At 44.0% G+C, this 17,408-nt stretch overlaps 1 protein-coding gene across 2 annotated transcripts in view; it reads left to right on the forward strand.

Annotated features, from left to right (window-relative positions):
* The first annotated feature begins 288 nt into the window (after window positions 1-288).
* Window positions 289-17,408, forward strand: part of GRPR (gastrin releasing peptide receptor) — a 33,234-nt gene continuing 16,114 nt past the window's right edge. Inside the window, exons 1-2 of one of the 2 annotated variants that reach the window (XM_057310257.1) lie at window positions 289-636; window positions 2,349-2,559. In XM_057310257.1, coding sequence (XP_057166240.1) covers window positions 2,357-2,559 — 203 coding nt within the window. In that variant the 5' untranslated portion in view covers window positions 289-636; window positions 2,349-2,356. Of the gene's footprint in view, window positions 2,560-17,408 lie in introns of both variants that reach the window. The other variant, XM_026480271.4, reaches the window with a different exon arrangement.

A 17,408-nucleotide genomic window follows, 5' to 3' on the forward strand; every position in this document is an offset into this window, starting at 1 on the left:
ATCTATATATTACTTTTCTCAGGCTCTTGCACAGTGCCTGGAAACTGGCAGATGTGTGATCAATGTCTTTCACGTAAATGGAGGAGTTGTTGATTCACCTGTATAAGTAGGACATTTCGCCCTTTAATCCGAGGTCAATCCCTCTTCTCTCTCGATCACAACAATAATAAGTTACATAGTAAGAGCAGCTAATATTGAGTACTTACTATGTGCCAAATGGTGCGAAGTCTTAACGTGGATAATTTCAGTTGACTTCACAAGTCATCCCCACTTTCCAGATTAGGAGCTTGAAGTTTAGACACCAAGTAATTTGCCCACGTCATTGGCCAAGGCAGTGCGCGAAGGGGCCAAGATCGAAGCACAGAAGCCATAGAGTGCGTTGCTGCGGTATGTGCTAGCAATTCATCACCAGCACCAGGCTCGTGGCTATTGACTCCTCCCCGGTGACGCCGATCTCCACTGAGCAGCTCTTCCCACCGCAGGCACGCGGCCTCAGACTCTCTACGGCTGGCCGAGGGGAGCACAAGCCCTTTGGATTTGTGGGAGAGCGTGGCGGCCATCTCAGTGTTGTCACCAGCCACTGGAAATGACCATGACGATGCGCTTGGAGTCTTTTTTGGTGGCTCTGGCCTGGTGGTAAGTGCAAGCTTCTTTACTCCTTATGGATCCCGCAGAGCCAAACCTTCCGTGGCGGGACCGGTTAGTACCTGGCTTCCTGTGATGTACCCGAAAGAGCAGGCCTCACCTAAGTCTCAAAGATAAAGCCCTGTAGTGGATGTGTAAGTTGTTGGCTAAAGGTCCCAAACTCAAAACTCGCAGTACCTCCTCAGTAAAGGCTTTCTGGCACCCAGACAACTCTTGTAAGTTATTTCTTTCCACTCCTCAATTCCTTGGTATTCTATCTGGAAGTCCTTTTCTGTTCATTCCCCACTCGGGGCTCAAGAGGAAAGCTGCTGTAAAACATGGCAGGCAGTCAATAAAAAATTGCAAATAACTGCATCAAAATGCCAGTTCACGTAATGTTTAGGTCCAATGAGAAGCATCCCATTTCTCTGGAAAAACTACTGATCTTTGAGATTTGAGAATGCAGCGGGCTCCCGATTTTATTTCTCCCTGGTAAAGGGAACAGTAGTGGCCTGGCAAATCTATGCGGAGGAGCGTGTGTGTTCTGCTTTGACTTTTCCCAGAGGTCAGTTACTGAAGGTTTAAGGCACAAATCCCATGCCTATTTTTCCTCGGTAGCCATCCGTGTTCAAAGAGCCCTGGGGAAGGCTGGTGGGACAGCTCCCACATGGACATCCCGTGTGCGTCCGTGCGTTTAATTCAGATACAGACCCCATTTTATAGCAACTTGAACATGTCATTCTAACGTACTGGAAAAGATGAGCAATGGGGCTGTGAGTTTTATCTGGATTCCTGGGCGCAGTACCAGCGAGACTCACGGCGCCTTTGCAGAGGGCTAGCAATGCCTGCTGATACCTGCCACGGGTGCCACCTCCGAAATGAGAGGCCCAGGGCGTCTGTTGGCTGGAGTCCGCCGGTGGATTCTCAGCTGGGGAGCGCAGGCTCCTGGGCAGTGATGGAAGTGTCCAGTAGGGGGCTGGCATTCTCTGTCTATAAGTAGCCCCAGTTCCTCTGCAGAGCCTCAGCTCCGCAGAGCTGCTGTTTGCTGGGAAGTCAGTGACGTGCACAGCATCCTGCCTATAGGATTTGAGGCTTTCTCAGTGCAGTTTTTTTTCTACCCACTTTAAACCTTCAGGTTCTAAATATCAGGAAAGATAGGAAATGCTGTATGAAAATAGCTGGCCAAAAGTTCTTAGTAAACTGCAGCCAGGGAGGCTCAGACTAGAATGGAGGTAGAGTTGATACAGAGTGGGTTTAATTCAGGCTGACTTTTTGTTGTCGTTTTGTTGTTAACTTATTGAATTTAGACATGCATTACTTTGGTCATATGAGGACCAGAGCAGCACAAGCATCGAAATAGTGCCAGGCCGTTCTGAATGCCATAGTGTATAGGTACTCAGACTTTTTGTCAAAGAAGATAAAGAGCCCAGCATAGATTTTATCCTCATCTCCACCCAACTACAAAATCAAAGTTAAGCAACAGCACGTAAGAGCACTTTTCAGGTGGGAAAGAACCTAGAGGATGGCTCTGAATGATTGTTTGCTTTTGAACTTGGAAGTGGACCACTTCTTGCACTGCAACATCTCCAATCGCAGTGCAACTCTCCCCACGAACGACGACTGGTTCCACCCAGGGATCTTCTATGTCATCCCTGCCGTCTATGGGGTCATCATTCTGATAGGCCTCGTCGGCAACATCACCCTGATCAAGATCTTCTGTACAGTGAAGGCCATGCGCAGCGTGCCCAACCTGTTCATCTCCAGTCTGGCCTTGGGAGATCTGCTCCTCCTGGTAACGTGTGCGCCCGTGGATGCCAGCAGGTACCTGGCCGACAGATGGCTGTTTGGCAGGATTGGCTGCAAACTGATCCCCTTTATACAGCTCACCTCGGTGGGGGTGTCTGTCTTCACACTCACGGCTCTCTCGGCGGACAGGTGAGTTCTGGAGGCAAAGTCACCCTCTCTCTGAGGGTGGCAGGTGCCCTGGGAAATGAGCCACCAGCTTGGGGCAGGCGTAGCTGTTTGCACAAAGGGAACTTTTACTCAAACTCGGATTTCCTTCCAGGCACGGTTTTCTTCTGGGGATTACTTCTGGAATTTGACATATTGGTTTAAGAAAGAAAAGTGAGTGGGTCGTGGGAAAAAAGGGGACGAATGAGAAAAAAAATTCTCTGAGCATAAGATTGACATGTATTTTCTGGAGACAAATCGGTTTAGCATTGCTTTTTCCTAACTTCTCCGTCCCTGCAAAATTAATTAACTGGTGAGGAAAAAAAAAACCACCACACCTAATAGAGTTTACACCCCAGGCAAATGTTTCTTAGAAGCAATTCCAAGTCTTCAGAGAACAGAAAAGTCCCACTGAATTTCTTCCTCAAAATATTCTTTCAGAAATAAACAAGACGAGAAAATAAGCAGCATTTCTTTGAAATTTATTTTCCTCAGAACATTTAACTTTTCTCACAGCTGATTTTGTATTTGGCTCTCTGTAATCAGAGAGCTGGTTTTTCTAAGTGTCCCTTCGGTGAAATCAAGCATTATTTGAATTTTTTTTCCCTTGAGAAAGTTCCATTGAAGTTTGATTTTGAATTTTAATATCTTTATTGATGTACTTCCACATACAGTGCCTTTGGTGGGGGCTGGTGGGGGAGGGAGTCCAACGTTCCATTCTGGGCAATACTCATATTTGTGAACTGCATTTCTCATGTGAACATGTTGCTTACAAATTCACATTTATTCATTCTGAAAGATTCATATTCATTCCTTGAACATTTACCAAGCATCTATTATGTAAAAAAACACTTGCTTGAATGAACCAGTGGGGAGATATCTGCAGGTTGTTCAACACATTGCTGCCTAGATCTAAGATGCTTCTGAGCTCTGGAAACTGGACACAGTAGTGAATAGACTCCAAAAACATCATGGAACATATGGTCAAATTAAGAAAAACTGGAACAATGAACCAGAGACTCTTAAGTTTTTATTTTAAAATCCACTGTATGTTATGCTGTTAAAGACACATGAGGATCTGAGCGTGTACGAGGAAGGGCATAGAAGCAGCTCTTGAAAGTTTATACTCTGAAGAAAATGTCCCACATTTTAATACATATGATAGTGGATTTTCATTTTATAGAGGAACAAACAGTCCCCAGGTGATCTGGCTTTGTCAGGTAATGGACAAATAAAGATAGTGTTATCAGTATTTGTAGACATGTGTTTATACTTGGCTGCCTGAAGTACGCTGTTCATTTTCAAAGATGGAAAAATAATAGCCCAGAGGCAAGGTTTGCACATCGTACCGGCTGGAGGGGGTTTCTCCATTTCTCCATTCTCGCCGCTCACCCCCCCCCCACCCCCTGCTTGCTGTCACCCAAACATTGGCCCACCAGGTTCGAGTGGCCACAGGCGGTCTTACGTGTTGACCCAGGACAGGCGAACTCTGGAGTTGGCAGAAGGTCTGTGGCTCATTACTAAGGGCCGAGGGCATCTCAGGATGGGGGTGAATTTGCCTGATGGGAAGATAAGGTTTTGGACTCCGGGCTGGTGGCCCGCAGTGGTGTAGAGGGTGTTTCCCGTCTTCTGGGGGTGGGGTGGGGGGGCAGAGAGGAAAGGAAGGTGTGGAATGTGAAGACGCAGCCGCAGGGGACGCTTCCCAGAGTTTCAGAGCAGCCCGAATTCCCCGCGGGCAGAAAGGCTCTTTCCGAAGCAGGGCTGCAGGCTTGGGCAGCTCCCGTGTGTTCTCAGCGGGGTTACAGTTACTGCGCGTCCTGCCCCTACTACAGGCTTCCCTGTAACGAACTTTCCGTGCCTTTGCTGAGGCTTCAAAAAGCTGATGGATCACCTGAATCACAGGTAGTGAGTGCATCTAACCGATTTCAACCAGAGTAAGTATTGAGCTAGTGAAATCATATAAAACCATACTTAGCTATTTATCTCATTTTTAAAACCTGCGGGGTCTCACAATAACCTCAGAGGCCGGCAGGGCAAATGCACGCGCACACACTCCTGTTTTGTCTCCACAAGGTACGGTCTACATGCAGTAAAGCGAACAAGTGTAGAGTTCAATAGATTTTTACTCATGTCTTCCTAACAACAGAACCGGCACCCAGATGGAGATACAGAATAGTTCCGGCACCCCAGGAGTTTCTTTTATGCCTCACTGCGGTTAATACCCACCCTCAGAGAGGAGCAATCACTCTTCTGAGTTCAGTTAACACAGATTATTTTTGCCAGTTCTTTCGTCTCATGTAAAGTGACGCCTGTCGTGTGTGTGAGAGCCCTTTCTGTTGGTGCACATGGCAGTGCTTTGTTCTTTTTAGCTCTTTGGTAGTAGTCCACGTATGCATACGCCTCCGTTTATGTATCTGTTCTTTTTTTTTTTTTAAGATTTTATTTATTTGACAGAGAGTGACAGCCAGCGAGAGAGGGAACACAAGCAGGGGGAGTGGGAGAGGAAGAAGCAGGCTCCTAGCGGAGGAGCCTGATGTGGGGCTCGATCCCACAACGCCGGGATCACGCCCTGAGCCGAAGGCAGACGCTTAACGACTGAGTCACCCAGGCGCCCCTATGTATCTGTTCTAATACTGATGGACATCGGGTTGTTTCCAGTTTGGGGTTCATAATAACCTACTCTGGATAATCTTATTCATGCCTTTTGGGGAACATATGAGTTTATTGCTCTTCGGTTTAAGCCTGGGAATGGAATCGCCGGATCACAGGGGGCACATAGTTAGTAAATACCATCAAAGAGTTTTCTAAAGTGCTAGTTTGTATTTGACAGGGTGGTAAAAGGATGAACCAGGAGACCCTCCAGACCAGATGGTCGTCACAAATCAATGGGGAGCTCAAAGCCCACACACCCATACACCTTCTCCCAACCCTATCCCAAATCTCCTGCCTCAGGGTTGCTGGGAACGGCCTGGTGATCACCATCCATCGCCGCCCCTGTAGGTTCACCAGCAGTGCCGGTACTCATCCCTAGCTCCCTTCTGCACTCCTCCCTTCCCCCAGGGGAACTTGAGAGTCGGTTAATATGAAGGGAATAACCATTTTCTGGCAAAATTTACACTGCTGCCACTGTGTCAGAGGGAGACTTCAAGGCAGTCCGAGAAACCAGAATTCTGGGTTTCACACAGCTGGCCAGTTGCAGGTTTGCATTCAAGCCCCTTCACTTTGGGTCCCTGCCCTCCCCCTCCTTCCGTGCCTTCTTCCCCTTACGCACGCATTGCTGTCCTCATACCTGGTGGTTACACTGACAAGTTCCTGGCTCTGCTTCCTTGCTTATGCTGTGTCCTGCCCACTCTCCAGAACGCTTTCTCCTTTCCTGCATAGAAGACGCTACTCCCCATGTGATGTACGGGCTTGGAATGGGCATCAACGGTCCTGCATTTTAGGCTTTTTGCTGCCATTACTGCCCATTTAAAGGAGTCAGACCAAGTCCCTTAACTGTCTGACCTTAGTTGAATCATCTGTAAATTAAGAGAGTTGAGCTAGATTATTTCTAAGGTCCCTCCAAATTTTTTCTTATCTCTCATCTTGCCTATTATTCAGAATATGGTTCGTTTCCTCCTTAAAACCCTAAGCTGGACCATTCTGGCCCCAAGTTCCTAACCATCCCCTAAACACAAAGCTTATTACTTGAGACATGAATTATCTTGTTACTGTATTCATCTTGCTCTTTTGAAGTATTTCACTCATTTGTCTTTTTTCAGCCTCTCGTATATTCATTGAGTTAACTTTTCAAGTAGATTATTAAGAATTCTGAGGGCAGGGGCACCTGGGTGGCTCAGTTAAGCGTCTGTCTTCAGCTCAGGTTATGATCCCAGGACGCTGGGATGGAGCCCCGCGGCGGGCTCCCTGCTCAGTGGGGAGCCTGCTTCTCCCTCTCCTTCTCTCTCTCCCCCTGCTTGTGTTCCCTCTCTCGCTGTGTCTCTGTCAAATAAATAAAATGTAAAAAAAAAAATGCTGAGGGCAGAGATTTCTTATATATTCTTCTATCTTCCACAGTGCCTCACATGGTTCCTTGCACCAAATGGGTGATCAATAAACAGTGATTAATTAAAATTATGGTTAATTAATGCATACTTCTCTTCTCATTCTTCTTCTCCTTTTTTCGGAATTCACCTGAAAGCATACTCTTTAAAATGTTTCATACAGTTGATGAGGTTGGGGAATATACGTGAGGTTCAGTGAGGTGGAGTCCGGAGCCGACGACCAAGAAAGAATTCTCGAGGCGTCTTTGGTGCAAAATGGTGGTTTATTAAAGCACGGGGACAGGACCCGTGGGCAGAAAGAGCTGCTGCCCCTGGGTTCTGAGGAATGGCCTATTATTTACCCTCAAGTGAGGAGGGGGTTAGGGATACCTAAGTCTCTAAGGAATTTTGGAAGCAAGGTTTCCAGGACCTTGAGGGGGCCGGCTTCTGTTGGGAAAGGGTCATTCGTTACTGTCTAATAAAACCTGAGTCATGAGACCCTTCAGATGTATATCGGTGGGCCATATGCTTGGGGGATGATTGCCAACACGTATCTTGGGGAGTCAGAGATAAAGGAAGTTTCCAAAGGAATTTTTTTACGTTTAAGTAGACTTAGAGGATCCTGGTGGAGGGGAGGGGGTCAGGCTAGGACTGCCTTTTGCCCTTAGCAAAGTATTAACATGCAGGCAGCTGAATTCTTAGAGGAATGTCACCATGCCTGTCTCAAGGATTTGTCAATGGGCTGTAGGTAGTAAGGACTGTTTCTTTGTCCTTTAGGGCAGCCAGGAGTGCCGGAGGAATGTTGCATACATCCAGGGGTGGGGTGGGGGGGTTACAGGATGTCAGCTTCTGCTTTGTCCTCAGTTTGCCTTCTGTTCCCTCATCACAGTCACCGGCTTCTTATCTTTTCCTCTCTATTAAGCTCTCACTGTTTGAGTAAACGTGAGAAAAACCTTTCTTTCTGAGTCTATGAACAGATTTGGGGGATGAAGACGGGTGCATGGATGGACAGATGAAAAGACAGGTGGATGGATGAGTGGATGGGCAGACGGATGGACAATGGTTGGATGGCTGGATATACTTTTTACACACTGGCTTTTCCTACTAGATGCCCATTTCTGTAATAGGTGCCTCAGCATTTTGTAAATGGAGTTTAAGACGAAAATTGGGTTCTCAACAGGAGAAGGGTAAGGAGAGTTGGTGTTTTCTTCTCCAGTAAATGTCAGGTTTAAATAGATGTAATGTTGGCAGCATATAATGCCCAAGTTATACTGTGCCTGCGCCAGTATTATTATTCAGTGCTGTTTCTGCTACAAGGGAGCTGGCAGAACGAATCCTGAAGGTAGATGTGTACAGGAGTTCCACTGTAATTGTGATCCTTCTTTGATTCCAGGGAAAAGACTGGTCATACGTTTTCCCCTCCCTTGTGATTTGGAATGTGTAAAGAAACAGGAAAGCATTACATTTCCGCAAACTGCTTGAAGTACAGATTATTTGAATTCATTGTGAGGAATTTATGAGACAATGTAGTTTCAGCCTTTCCTGCCATCTCAAGCTGCACGGTCCAGCATCTTAGCCACTAACCAAGCAAAACTGAAAATTCTGCTCCCCAGTCCCACCAGCCACATGTCAAAGGCTCAGTAGCCACATGTGACCCTACTGGACAGTGCAGATACAGAACATTTCCATCATTGTAGAGACGTCTGTTGGACAGAAAAGAGCTTGCTCTGTGTCTTGGGGCCCAAATCTCTTTTCCAAGATCCATGCTAGTTGGTCTGCCTCATTGAGGGCATCAGGAACTCCTCCCATAGGCAAATATCAAATGCCTCCTAGCTGCACGGGCTATTCCCATCTGTCAAATACCTTCTATTCGAGGATACCAAAAATGAAGAGGGAAGAAACCAGGCAGCCCAATACAATCAGCAGTCACAGGCTTGGGCAATTTGGGCTTATTGATGAGGTTTTGAGACCTTCTGAAAAATACATGTGTGGTGCACTTTCCAGGTCTGCATTACGAACTGCTTTCTGATCCTTCCATTCTCTTTTGCTGGGCCCTCTTCCGTCTGCCAGCCTGTCTTTCTATCTTCCTATCCCAAAGCTTGCCAGAACAAACACTGTTGTAGCTAAACTCTTTTTTTTTTCTTTTTAGAGAGAGAGAGAGAGAGAGCACAAGCATGCAATTGGAGGGGGGGTGGGGAGGGGCAGAGGGAGAGGAAGAAAGAATCTTAAGCAGGCTCCACACCCAGCGTGGAGCCTGACAACACGGAGCTCGATCCCACAACCCTGAGATCATGACCTGAGCAGAAATCAGGAGTCGGACGCTTAACCGACTGAACCACCCAGGTGCCCCTCTAGCTAAACTCTTCTCATTGCTTCCACATGTGCCTTCTGACTTCTCCCCTCTCTGACTTCATTTCCCTCTCCTTAATAGCTGGGCTCTATTCCCTCCATCTATCCAAATCCTTTAACTCCTTCGAGGTGCAGTTCAGGTCCCTTCTCTGTGAAGCATTCCCTGATCTTTTGCTTTCACTGATTTGTCCCCTTCTCAAGATGTTTGTGCCTGTATTGTCTATGAAATACCAAATCTGTCTTGCGTCGTCTTACTGGGTCCTTTGCATAGATGAGTTTTCTACATCCTTAATCATGTGGGAAGCTCCTTGGGGTCTGTGCCTTCCATGACACCCGGGCCCACCGTACAGCTAGTAAGAGGACAATAACCACAGCTTAGTTGATGTTTGAGCAGTGACAAGTAGAAGTCATCTGAAAGTTCAAACCCTTGTTTGACAGAGACCAGAAGATGGAATCTGGCCTTGTCACAACAGATTCAGAGTACAGACTATGATCCTGCTCTCCTCATTTTAAGTCCTAGTTCCTTCGGGGGAGCTGGAAACTTTTCTTCAGATGCCATCAAAACACAGAGTCTGAGTCCATTTCCCTCCCCTGGACAATGGGAGCTACTGATGCCAAACCTTACTGTTCTGAGGGAGGATAACCTGAGTAACTAAGGTGGTGTCCTTCTAAGGGGATCACCCCAGTGATGCCAAAGGCTCCTCTAATGTTCTAGAGGCCCAGCTTCACTGATTTCTAGGAGACTGGCCCTTTCACGCAAGAGAAGACTATTTAATTTCTTATAAAGCATCTCTTCCAGAAAGTCCCTCTGTTGGAGGGGTTTACATGACTCACCGGTTCATAACTTCTCTATAGTGTGATTTTTCTGAAGCATACTGCCTCTCTGGAAGGAAACTCAACTCGTGTTTCCCCAGGGTGATGGATCTGCCACGGCTGCTGGCAGACTCTGGAGTGCCCAGCAAGGCTCTTTCAACTGGACTGCTGTGGAGAGAAGGGCAGAAAAGGATTTTGACCTTGTCTCTCACATATTATCTTTGAAAGTGTTAGACTTTTGTGTGATCAATTAAGTATCATTTCTGGCAACTTAGTATGCATGGAGGCAAAAAGAAGAAAAGCACAAACTTGATCATGAAACACACTGCATAGCCTGAAAGGGCTTCCTGGTGAGGTTTTTTGAACTGTGCTTGTCAATAACATCCTTTGAAAAATAGACTAAATTAGCATTTTTGCACTTGTAAATCCTCCTGGTGGGTAGGGTTTGCATAAATTCTCTCTTAATTAAAACACATGTTTTGCAGAATAAAAGAAAAAAATTCTCCATTCCTCTCTTTCTACCTCCCAGTAATGGAACGAGGGATTTTGTTTCTTACAGTCATCTTTGGAATTCTGCTGATTAGTATCTGATATTTGCTGCTACTTGAAATGATTTGATTTGCCTAGCAACCTCTAAGAGGCTGCTGGTTCATTTTACACATTAAATATCGCTTTCTATAGGGGTGCCTGGGCGGCTCAGTTGGTTAAGCGTCCGACTCTTGATTTCGGCTTAGGTCATGATCTCAGGGTCCTGAGACTGAGCCCCGGTTGGGCTCTGTGCTGGGCGTGGAGCCTGCTTAAGATTCCCTCTCTCCCTCTCCCCCTGCCCCTCTGCCCCCTCTAAAAAATTAAGTAAATATCACTTTGTATAGGAGGTCTTTGCTGGCCACTCAGTCTGAAGGAGTGACCAACACTATTCCATCATCCAGTTTCTTTTTTCAGGTTGATTGAGGTGTGACTTACATATAGTAAACTCTTAGGTGTACATTTTTCTGAGTTTTGACAAACTTATGTAGTATGTAACCACCACCACTACAGTCTAGATGCAGAACCTCCATCACCCCAGACACGACCGTGTCCTTGTGCAGTCCCCTTCCTCCACCCTCCGCTCCGGAAAACCACTGATCTTTTCCAAAATTTCATATGAATGACATTATAAAGTGCATAGTTGGTTAAGTCTGGCTTCTTCCGACTCATGTCGTTGCATGTATCAGGAGCCCATTCCTTTTCATTGCTGGGCAGTGTTCCACTGCGTGGCTATACCAGTTTGTTGATCCCTTCCTCAGTCAGTGGGCATTAGGGTTGTTTTTGAGTTTGCGTGATTATGAATAAAGTTGTCATCAACATTCACATAGGGTTTTGTATGGATGAGTGTCTTCATTTTTCTTAGGTAAATGTCATCCAGTATTATTTTCTCGAGAACTATTTTGTTCATTTATTTGCTTACTTGTTTATCGTCTGTCTTCTACCACTAGAAATATAACCCCCTCAAAATCGGAGGCTAGCTCATTCATTAGCATATTCTCTAATACTAAAACCATCCCTAACCTGTAGTAGAGGCTTAGTAAGTGTTTGCTGAATACATGAGTGGATGGAAACATGAAGGAAGGAGTACAAAAATGAATGAATTCTGGTAGGTCCTACTGAGAGAACCTGAAAGGTTTTATGGGAACTACTTGGAGGACGCTTTTTAAGAAAAAACAAGTAAAATTATGAATGCAAAGTTAGATACAATGTGCCTGTTTTAAAAGGTTTAGAAAGATATGAGATTTAGAAATCACAATGGTATAAATTTAAATAAGTCGATAAATTCTACAAGCATCACAAAATCCAGAAAAATAACATAATATCTATTAATTAATTGCCTGACACACGTCCATCACACTTGTTTTCTTAAGTATTTTGGCTTCATCCTCATTTATCTCCTCTTAAAATGACAATGGTTTGGTGATATTCTTTCCTATAGAGAAATTAGAAAGACGAGTCAGACGTGTAGCATGGTTGATTAAAATGGGCTTATTATTAAGGAGAGGTTAGAAAAGTTTATTTCAGCTCCATAAGTCATTGCTGGTTATGTCATATATGTTTAGGATTATTGCATAATGTTTAAGATTATCTGAGAAAGCCACTCTCAAATTTCTTTCCTATATGGGCTGTACAATTTCACAGTATTTAAAGTCTTATGCCTTGAGTAATCTTAAATAATCGTTTAATTGATGTCCATTAACCTGTTTGCCACGGATGTCTTCGCTTTATGAGTTTTAAGTTTTCCTCATCGATGTTGCTATTTTGTGGGCAAAGTAACATGAGTCACTTTACACAGATGTCTTTGCTCTTTGTAATTTGGCTACAGGTTTCTGTTCTATAAACCCAGACGCTCTGAAAAATTTGGCTTTGCTGATATATTTGGATTTAAATCTACCACGTTATTGGATTTTTATTGGTCTCACCTGTCTCATTATCCTTTCTCCCTTTCTTCTTGCCTTCTTTTAAATTAGTGAAATATTTTAATTATTCTACCCCTCCCCATGAGTTTAAGTATATAAGCTCTTCTTAGTATTCTTTCAGGGGCTACCCTAGAGTTTACAACATGTATCCTTGACGTACTAGAATTTGCTATAAATTAGTACTTTCCCACTTCCAGCACAATTCAAGGATTGCAAAGCAAGGGCACTTTAACTTTATTTTATTTCCCTCCTGCCTTTTGTGGGCAGGGGAAGCTATTGTTATTTTATATTTTAATTCTCTTTGTATTTTAAAACCCACAACTCACTATATTTATTGTTTTTACATACTTTACCTTTACTCATATATTTACCTTTAGATTTAAATTTATTCCTATATTTCCCTTTTCTGTTGTTCTCTATTTCTTCCTGCTACTCTGACTTCACCTGAGATCATTTTACTTCTGCCCAAAGCATGCCCTTCAGTACCTCATTGAGTGTAAATCTAATGGGGATACATTTTCTGGTTTTGTGTGTATGAAATGCCTTTATTTGATGTCATTTGGGTAGGATATTTTCACTGGGCATAGAATCCTAGGCCAGCACTTCTTTTTTTTTTTTTTTAAAGATTTTATTTATTTATTTGACAGAGATAGAGACAGCCAGCGAGAGAGGGAACACAAGCAGGGGGAGTGGGAGAGGAAGAAGCAGGCTCATAGCGGAGGAGCCTGATGTGGGGCTTGATCCCATAACGCCAGGATCACGCCCTGAGCCGAAGGCAGACGCTTAACCGCTGTGCCACCCAGGCGCCCCTAGGCCAGCACTTCTGATCTTTCACACTTTGACGTTGCCATTTCTCGTACTCTGACTTCCGCTATGACAGATGTCAGTTTTGTTGGTGCTTCTTTAAAATTATTGATTTGGGGCGCCTGGGTGGCACAGCGGTTAAGCGTCTGCCTTCGGCTCAGGGCGTGATCCCGGCGTTATGGGATCGAGCCCCACATCAGGCTCCTCTGCTGGGAGCCTGCTTCTTCCTCTCCCACTCCCCCTGCCTGTGTTCCCTCTCTTGCTGGCTGTCTCTATCTCTGTCGAATAAATAAATAAAATATTTAAAAAAAAAAAAACTTGGAAATTAAAAAAAAATAAATAAATAAAATAAAATTATTGATTTGTCGCTCTGAATGATTTTAAGATTTTTTTCTTTATCTTTGGTTTTCAGCAGCATTACTATGATGCACTTATAGCTGTGGTTTTCTTTGTATTTTTCCTGCTTGAGAGTCATAGCTTTTCTTAAATCTGTGGTTTGAAGATTTTAACCAGTTTTGTCAAGTTCTCAACTATTACAACTTCAGATATTGCATCTGTCCCATTCTCTTTTTCCTCTCCTTTTTTATGCTGTCTACATATCACAGAATACTACAGGTTAACTTTAAGCTTTTCAAGTTTTCTTCCTCCTTTGCTTGTTTTTGCTTTTACTGAGGCAGAAAATTTCATCCTAGGGTCAGGCCTCTGTGACTAGGAACTGTTTTAAACACAATCTCATTTCACCATGTCTCATAAATTTCCTACTGCTTTTGCTGTTTTCCATCCTTTTTTCTCACTGTACTCCACTCTAGCCATTTTCAGCTCACGAATCCTCTCTTTAGCTGTGTCTAGTCTTTCCATTTGGTTCCCTCTTGTCATCTAATTTCTTGAATTAATCCCAGTATATTTTAAAATCCCTCTCTGGTAACGCTAACATGCGAACCTCTGTAAGTCGGTGTCTATTGTAGATTTTCTTCTTTTGTTTTTTGGCCATTTTGTTTTGCCTCCTGGTATATGAGGCAATTTTGTTTGACTACGTGATTTTGTATATGAAGAACTGTAAATAATTCGAGGCTCTGGATGTTATTCTCTTCCAGAAAAGATGAGCTTTTGCTTCTTGCAGATAATCAGGAGGTGGCAGTATATCTGACCCAATCAGGGACTGAGCAGATTGGAGGCTGGGCTTTGGTCTTTGCAAGAATTAGTTCACCCCTCCCGCTACGGTGTCCCCCTTCGGGAACCCGAACTGAAAGCCTGAAGTGTTTACCCGGCCTCCTCTCCTTCGTGGGCCTTGAACTCTGTTTATTGTCCTCCTTCCTCCTAAAACTGCTAGAAGCTCTGCTCAGCTTTATTTCTGTGCTGCTGTTTGAAACTTGGTAAATGCCTTAAGGGGGACATGGTAGTGAATAATAGCTTCATCTCTTTACGCTTCCCTTCTCTCCAGGATTTTGGCCCCTCAAATCCTCACCGCCTTGGTATTTCTCTGATGTTTTCAAAGAGATTTTCCAACTTTTCATTTTAGGGGAGTTACTCAGCAACAAGCTGGTTTGCCATTATCAGAAGTGGAAAATCCCATCCCACCTCTCTTAGAGACCTGGTCTGCTGCCCTCGAAGCTGCTCATATCCCAGTTCCTCTAAAGAAGAGTACAGAACTCCCTAGTCGGACCTGTGGGATCAGCATTCACAGCCTCACATTATCTCAGCAGTTTAGATTCAGAGAAGTGAGCTCTGGCTAACTTCAAAGTGAGTAAGTCAGGAGTCTCAGCTGAGGCCTGCAGCACTGGACACTGCCAAGGATTGTAGGTACATCAAAGCCTCTGGGATCTTTCAACTAAGCCAGGACTCTTAGCCCCAATAAGCAAGAGCTGGAGCCAACATTTAGTTATGCAGTGATTGATAACAGCTAAAATTTCGTGGGAAGGAAAGAGCCAAAATGTTCCTGAGCTACATTTCTTTAAACTTCACTTCTTTATTACTTTTTCTTTTTTTGTATTGTACTCAGACCAATTGGCCAGTGGGAATAGCTAAAGGTACATAGGAAAGAAGCGGGAAGAAAATGAGAAGTGCAGCACATAAAGAAATTTATTTCCAGTGTGAGAAGAACTTATTGTAACAATAATAATATGTCCATGTGACTCACTTATTTCTTTATGCTGTCTACATATAAATAGAATGACTACAGGTCAACTTCAGGCTTTTCAAGGTTTCTTTTTTCCCTTTGGTGGTGGTTTTGTTTTGTTCTGTTTTGTTTTGTTTTATTACCAGGCAGTGTCATACCAGGGTTGGGCTCTGTTATGAGAGATATGTTAAACACAATTAAAAATACAAAATTATATAAAAACAAAATTACAGTAGTTTCTCCATGAGAACATTTGGGAAATGCTTATTTCTTTTTAAATAAATGGGAATCAAAACAGATTTTTAAGAATTTCATTATTATCTATTCTTTTTCCCTTCCACTTTATTTTTTTTAAAGATTTATTTATTTATGGGGCGCCTGGGTGGCGCAGTCGTTAAGCGTCTGCCTTCAGCTCAGGGCGTGATCCTGGCATTTTGGGATCGAGCCCCACATCAGGCTCCTCCACTGGGAGCCTGCTTCTTCCTCTCCCACTCCCCCTGCTTGTGTTCCCTCTCTCGCTGGCTGTCTCTCTATGTCAGATAAATAAATAAAATCTTTAAAAAAAATAAATAAAGATTTATTTATTTATTGGAGAGAGAGCATGCATGCATGTGCACATGTGCACGAGTGGGGAGAGGGGCAGTGGGAGAGGGAGAGAAACAGACTTCCCACTGAACACGGAACCCAACATGGGACTCGATCCCATGACCCTGAGATCACAACCTGAGCTGAAATCAAGAGTCGACACTCAACTGACTGAGCCACCCAGGCACCCCTCCCCTTCTATTTTCAATGATTGGAAACACCACAGAAGAATAGGAAAATCAGAATTTGGCATCTTTTCAGGTTTTTCAGTAGAGGTGAAATTGAAGGTTAAAATGATGGTTTGAGGGAAACATGAACTACGGGATGAAGATAAGTATAGTAAATATTGAAAGTATTCTTTACTCATGCTTTAAAAAGACCTGAGACTGAAGAGCTATAGTCAAATATAACTAACTAGGGGATCCAGAGACCTACATTCTCGGCTAACCAAGTGTGGGGCCTCTGTGGGCACTAGTTTCCTCTTCTGTAATGTGAAGGGAATGGGACTCAATGACTCCTACATTTTATATTCCATAATTATATAGAAAACAGGTTTGTCATTAAACATGTACTCATATACCTGCACCATATAAAAAAAACACTTCATAGACTGACCCAGCATTGTCTGTTCTAAGAGCGCCTCACAAAGGGGAATGTAATATGTTAAGTATCATTCTGCTCTTCCTTCAGGGCTTTACCTGGGCCTAGCTTGCTTCCCCAACCAGATTTTAAGTCCTTCGTGGTCAGGGACTTTTATATCCATAGTGCCAACAGAGCCTGAGATATTAAATTACTACTTACCTGTGCCGATAAATTGACTAAGCATCCTGAACGATGAGTGTTTAGCCCTGGAAGACCAGCGGCAAAGGTCAGTGGCCTATTGTCTTCATTATCACAAATTAATAAGCCTAACAGGCAGAGCGCTGTGTAAAATGGAAGACAGACTCTCTCCTCCATTAAAGAAGGAACCAGCAATTTTGGTATGAACAGGCAGAGAACAACAGAAATGCTACCCACGTTCACACATTCAGTGCACATAGGCCAGGGGCCAGTAAACATTTTTTGTCAAGGGGCCATATAATAAATATTTTCAGCTCTGTGGACCATAAGGTCTCTGTTGCAGCCACTCAACGCTGCCATTATAGCACGAAAGCAGCCATAGATACTATATAAGAAAATGGGCGTAGCTGTGTTGCAGTAAAACCTTATTTACTGACCGTGAAATCTGAATTCCATGTACTTTTCACATGTCACAAAATGTGATTCTTCTTTTGATTGTTTCCTGACCATTTAAAATGTAAGAATTATTCTTAGCTCGTGGGCCATATGAAAACAGGCAGAGGGACAGATTTGGCCAGTAGATCCTTAGTTTGCTGTCCCTGATGTCGAAGTGTGTGCATGCTTGCTGACCGCAGTCATTTAGCAGTGAGTGTTGACTGTAACCTTTCTGAGTAGAGTTGACACACAATGTTACGTTAGTTTCAGGTGTACAGCTTAGCGATTTGACACGTTTCTACATAATGCCTGTTCCTCACGAGTGCAGCTACCATCCGTCCCATGACATCACTATTATAGCAAAGTAGGACCTAGGGGAATCCACGACCCCTGTGCAGTAAGCCAGGACGGACTTCCCAGGGGATATGGGAAAAACAGTACAACATGAATCAGACAGCTGGGTGCTGCTTTAAAGTATGAGGC

This window comes from Ursus arctos, chromosome X (assembly GCF_023065955.2).
Source record: "Ursus arctos isolate Adak ecotype North America chromosome X, UrsArc2.0, whole genome shotgun sequence".
NCBI classification, from domain to species: Eukaryota; Metazoa; Chordata; class Mammalia; order Carnivora; family Ursidae; genus Ursus; species Ursus arctos.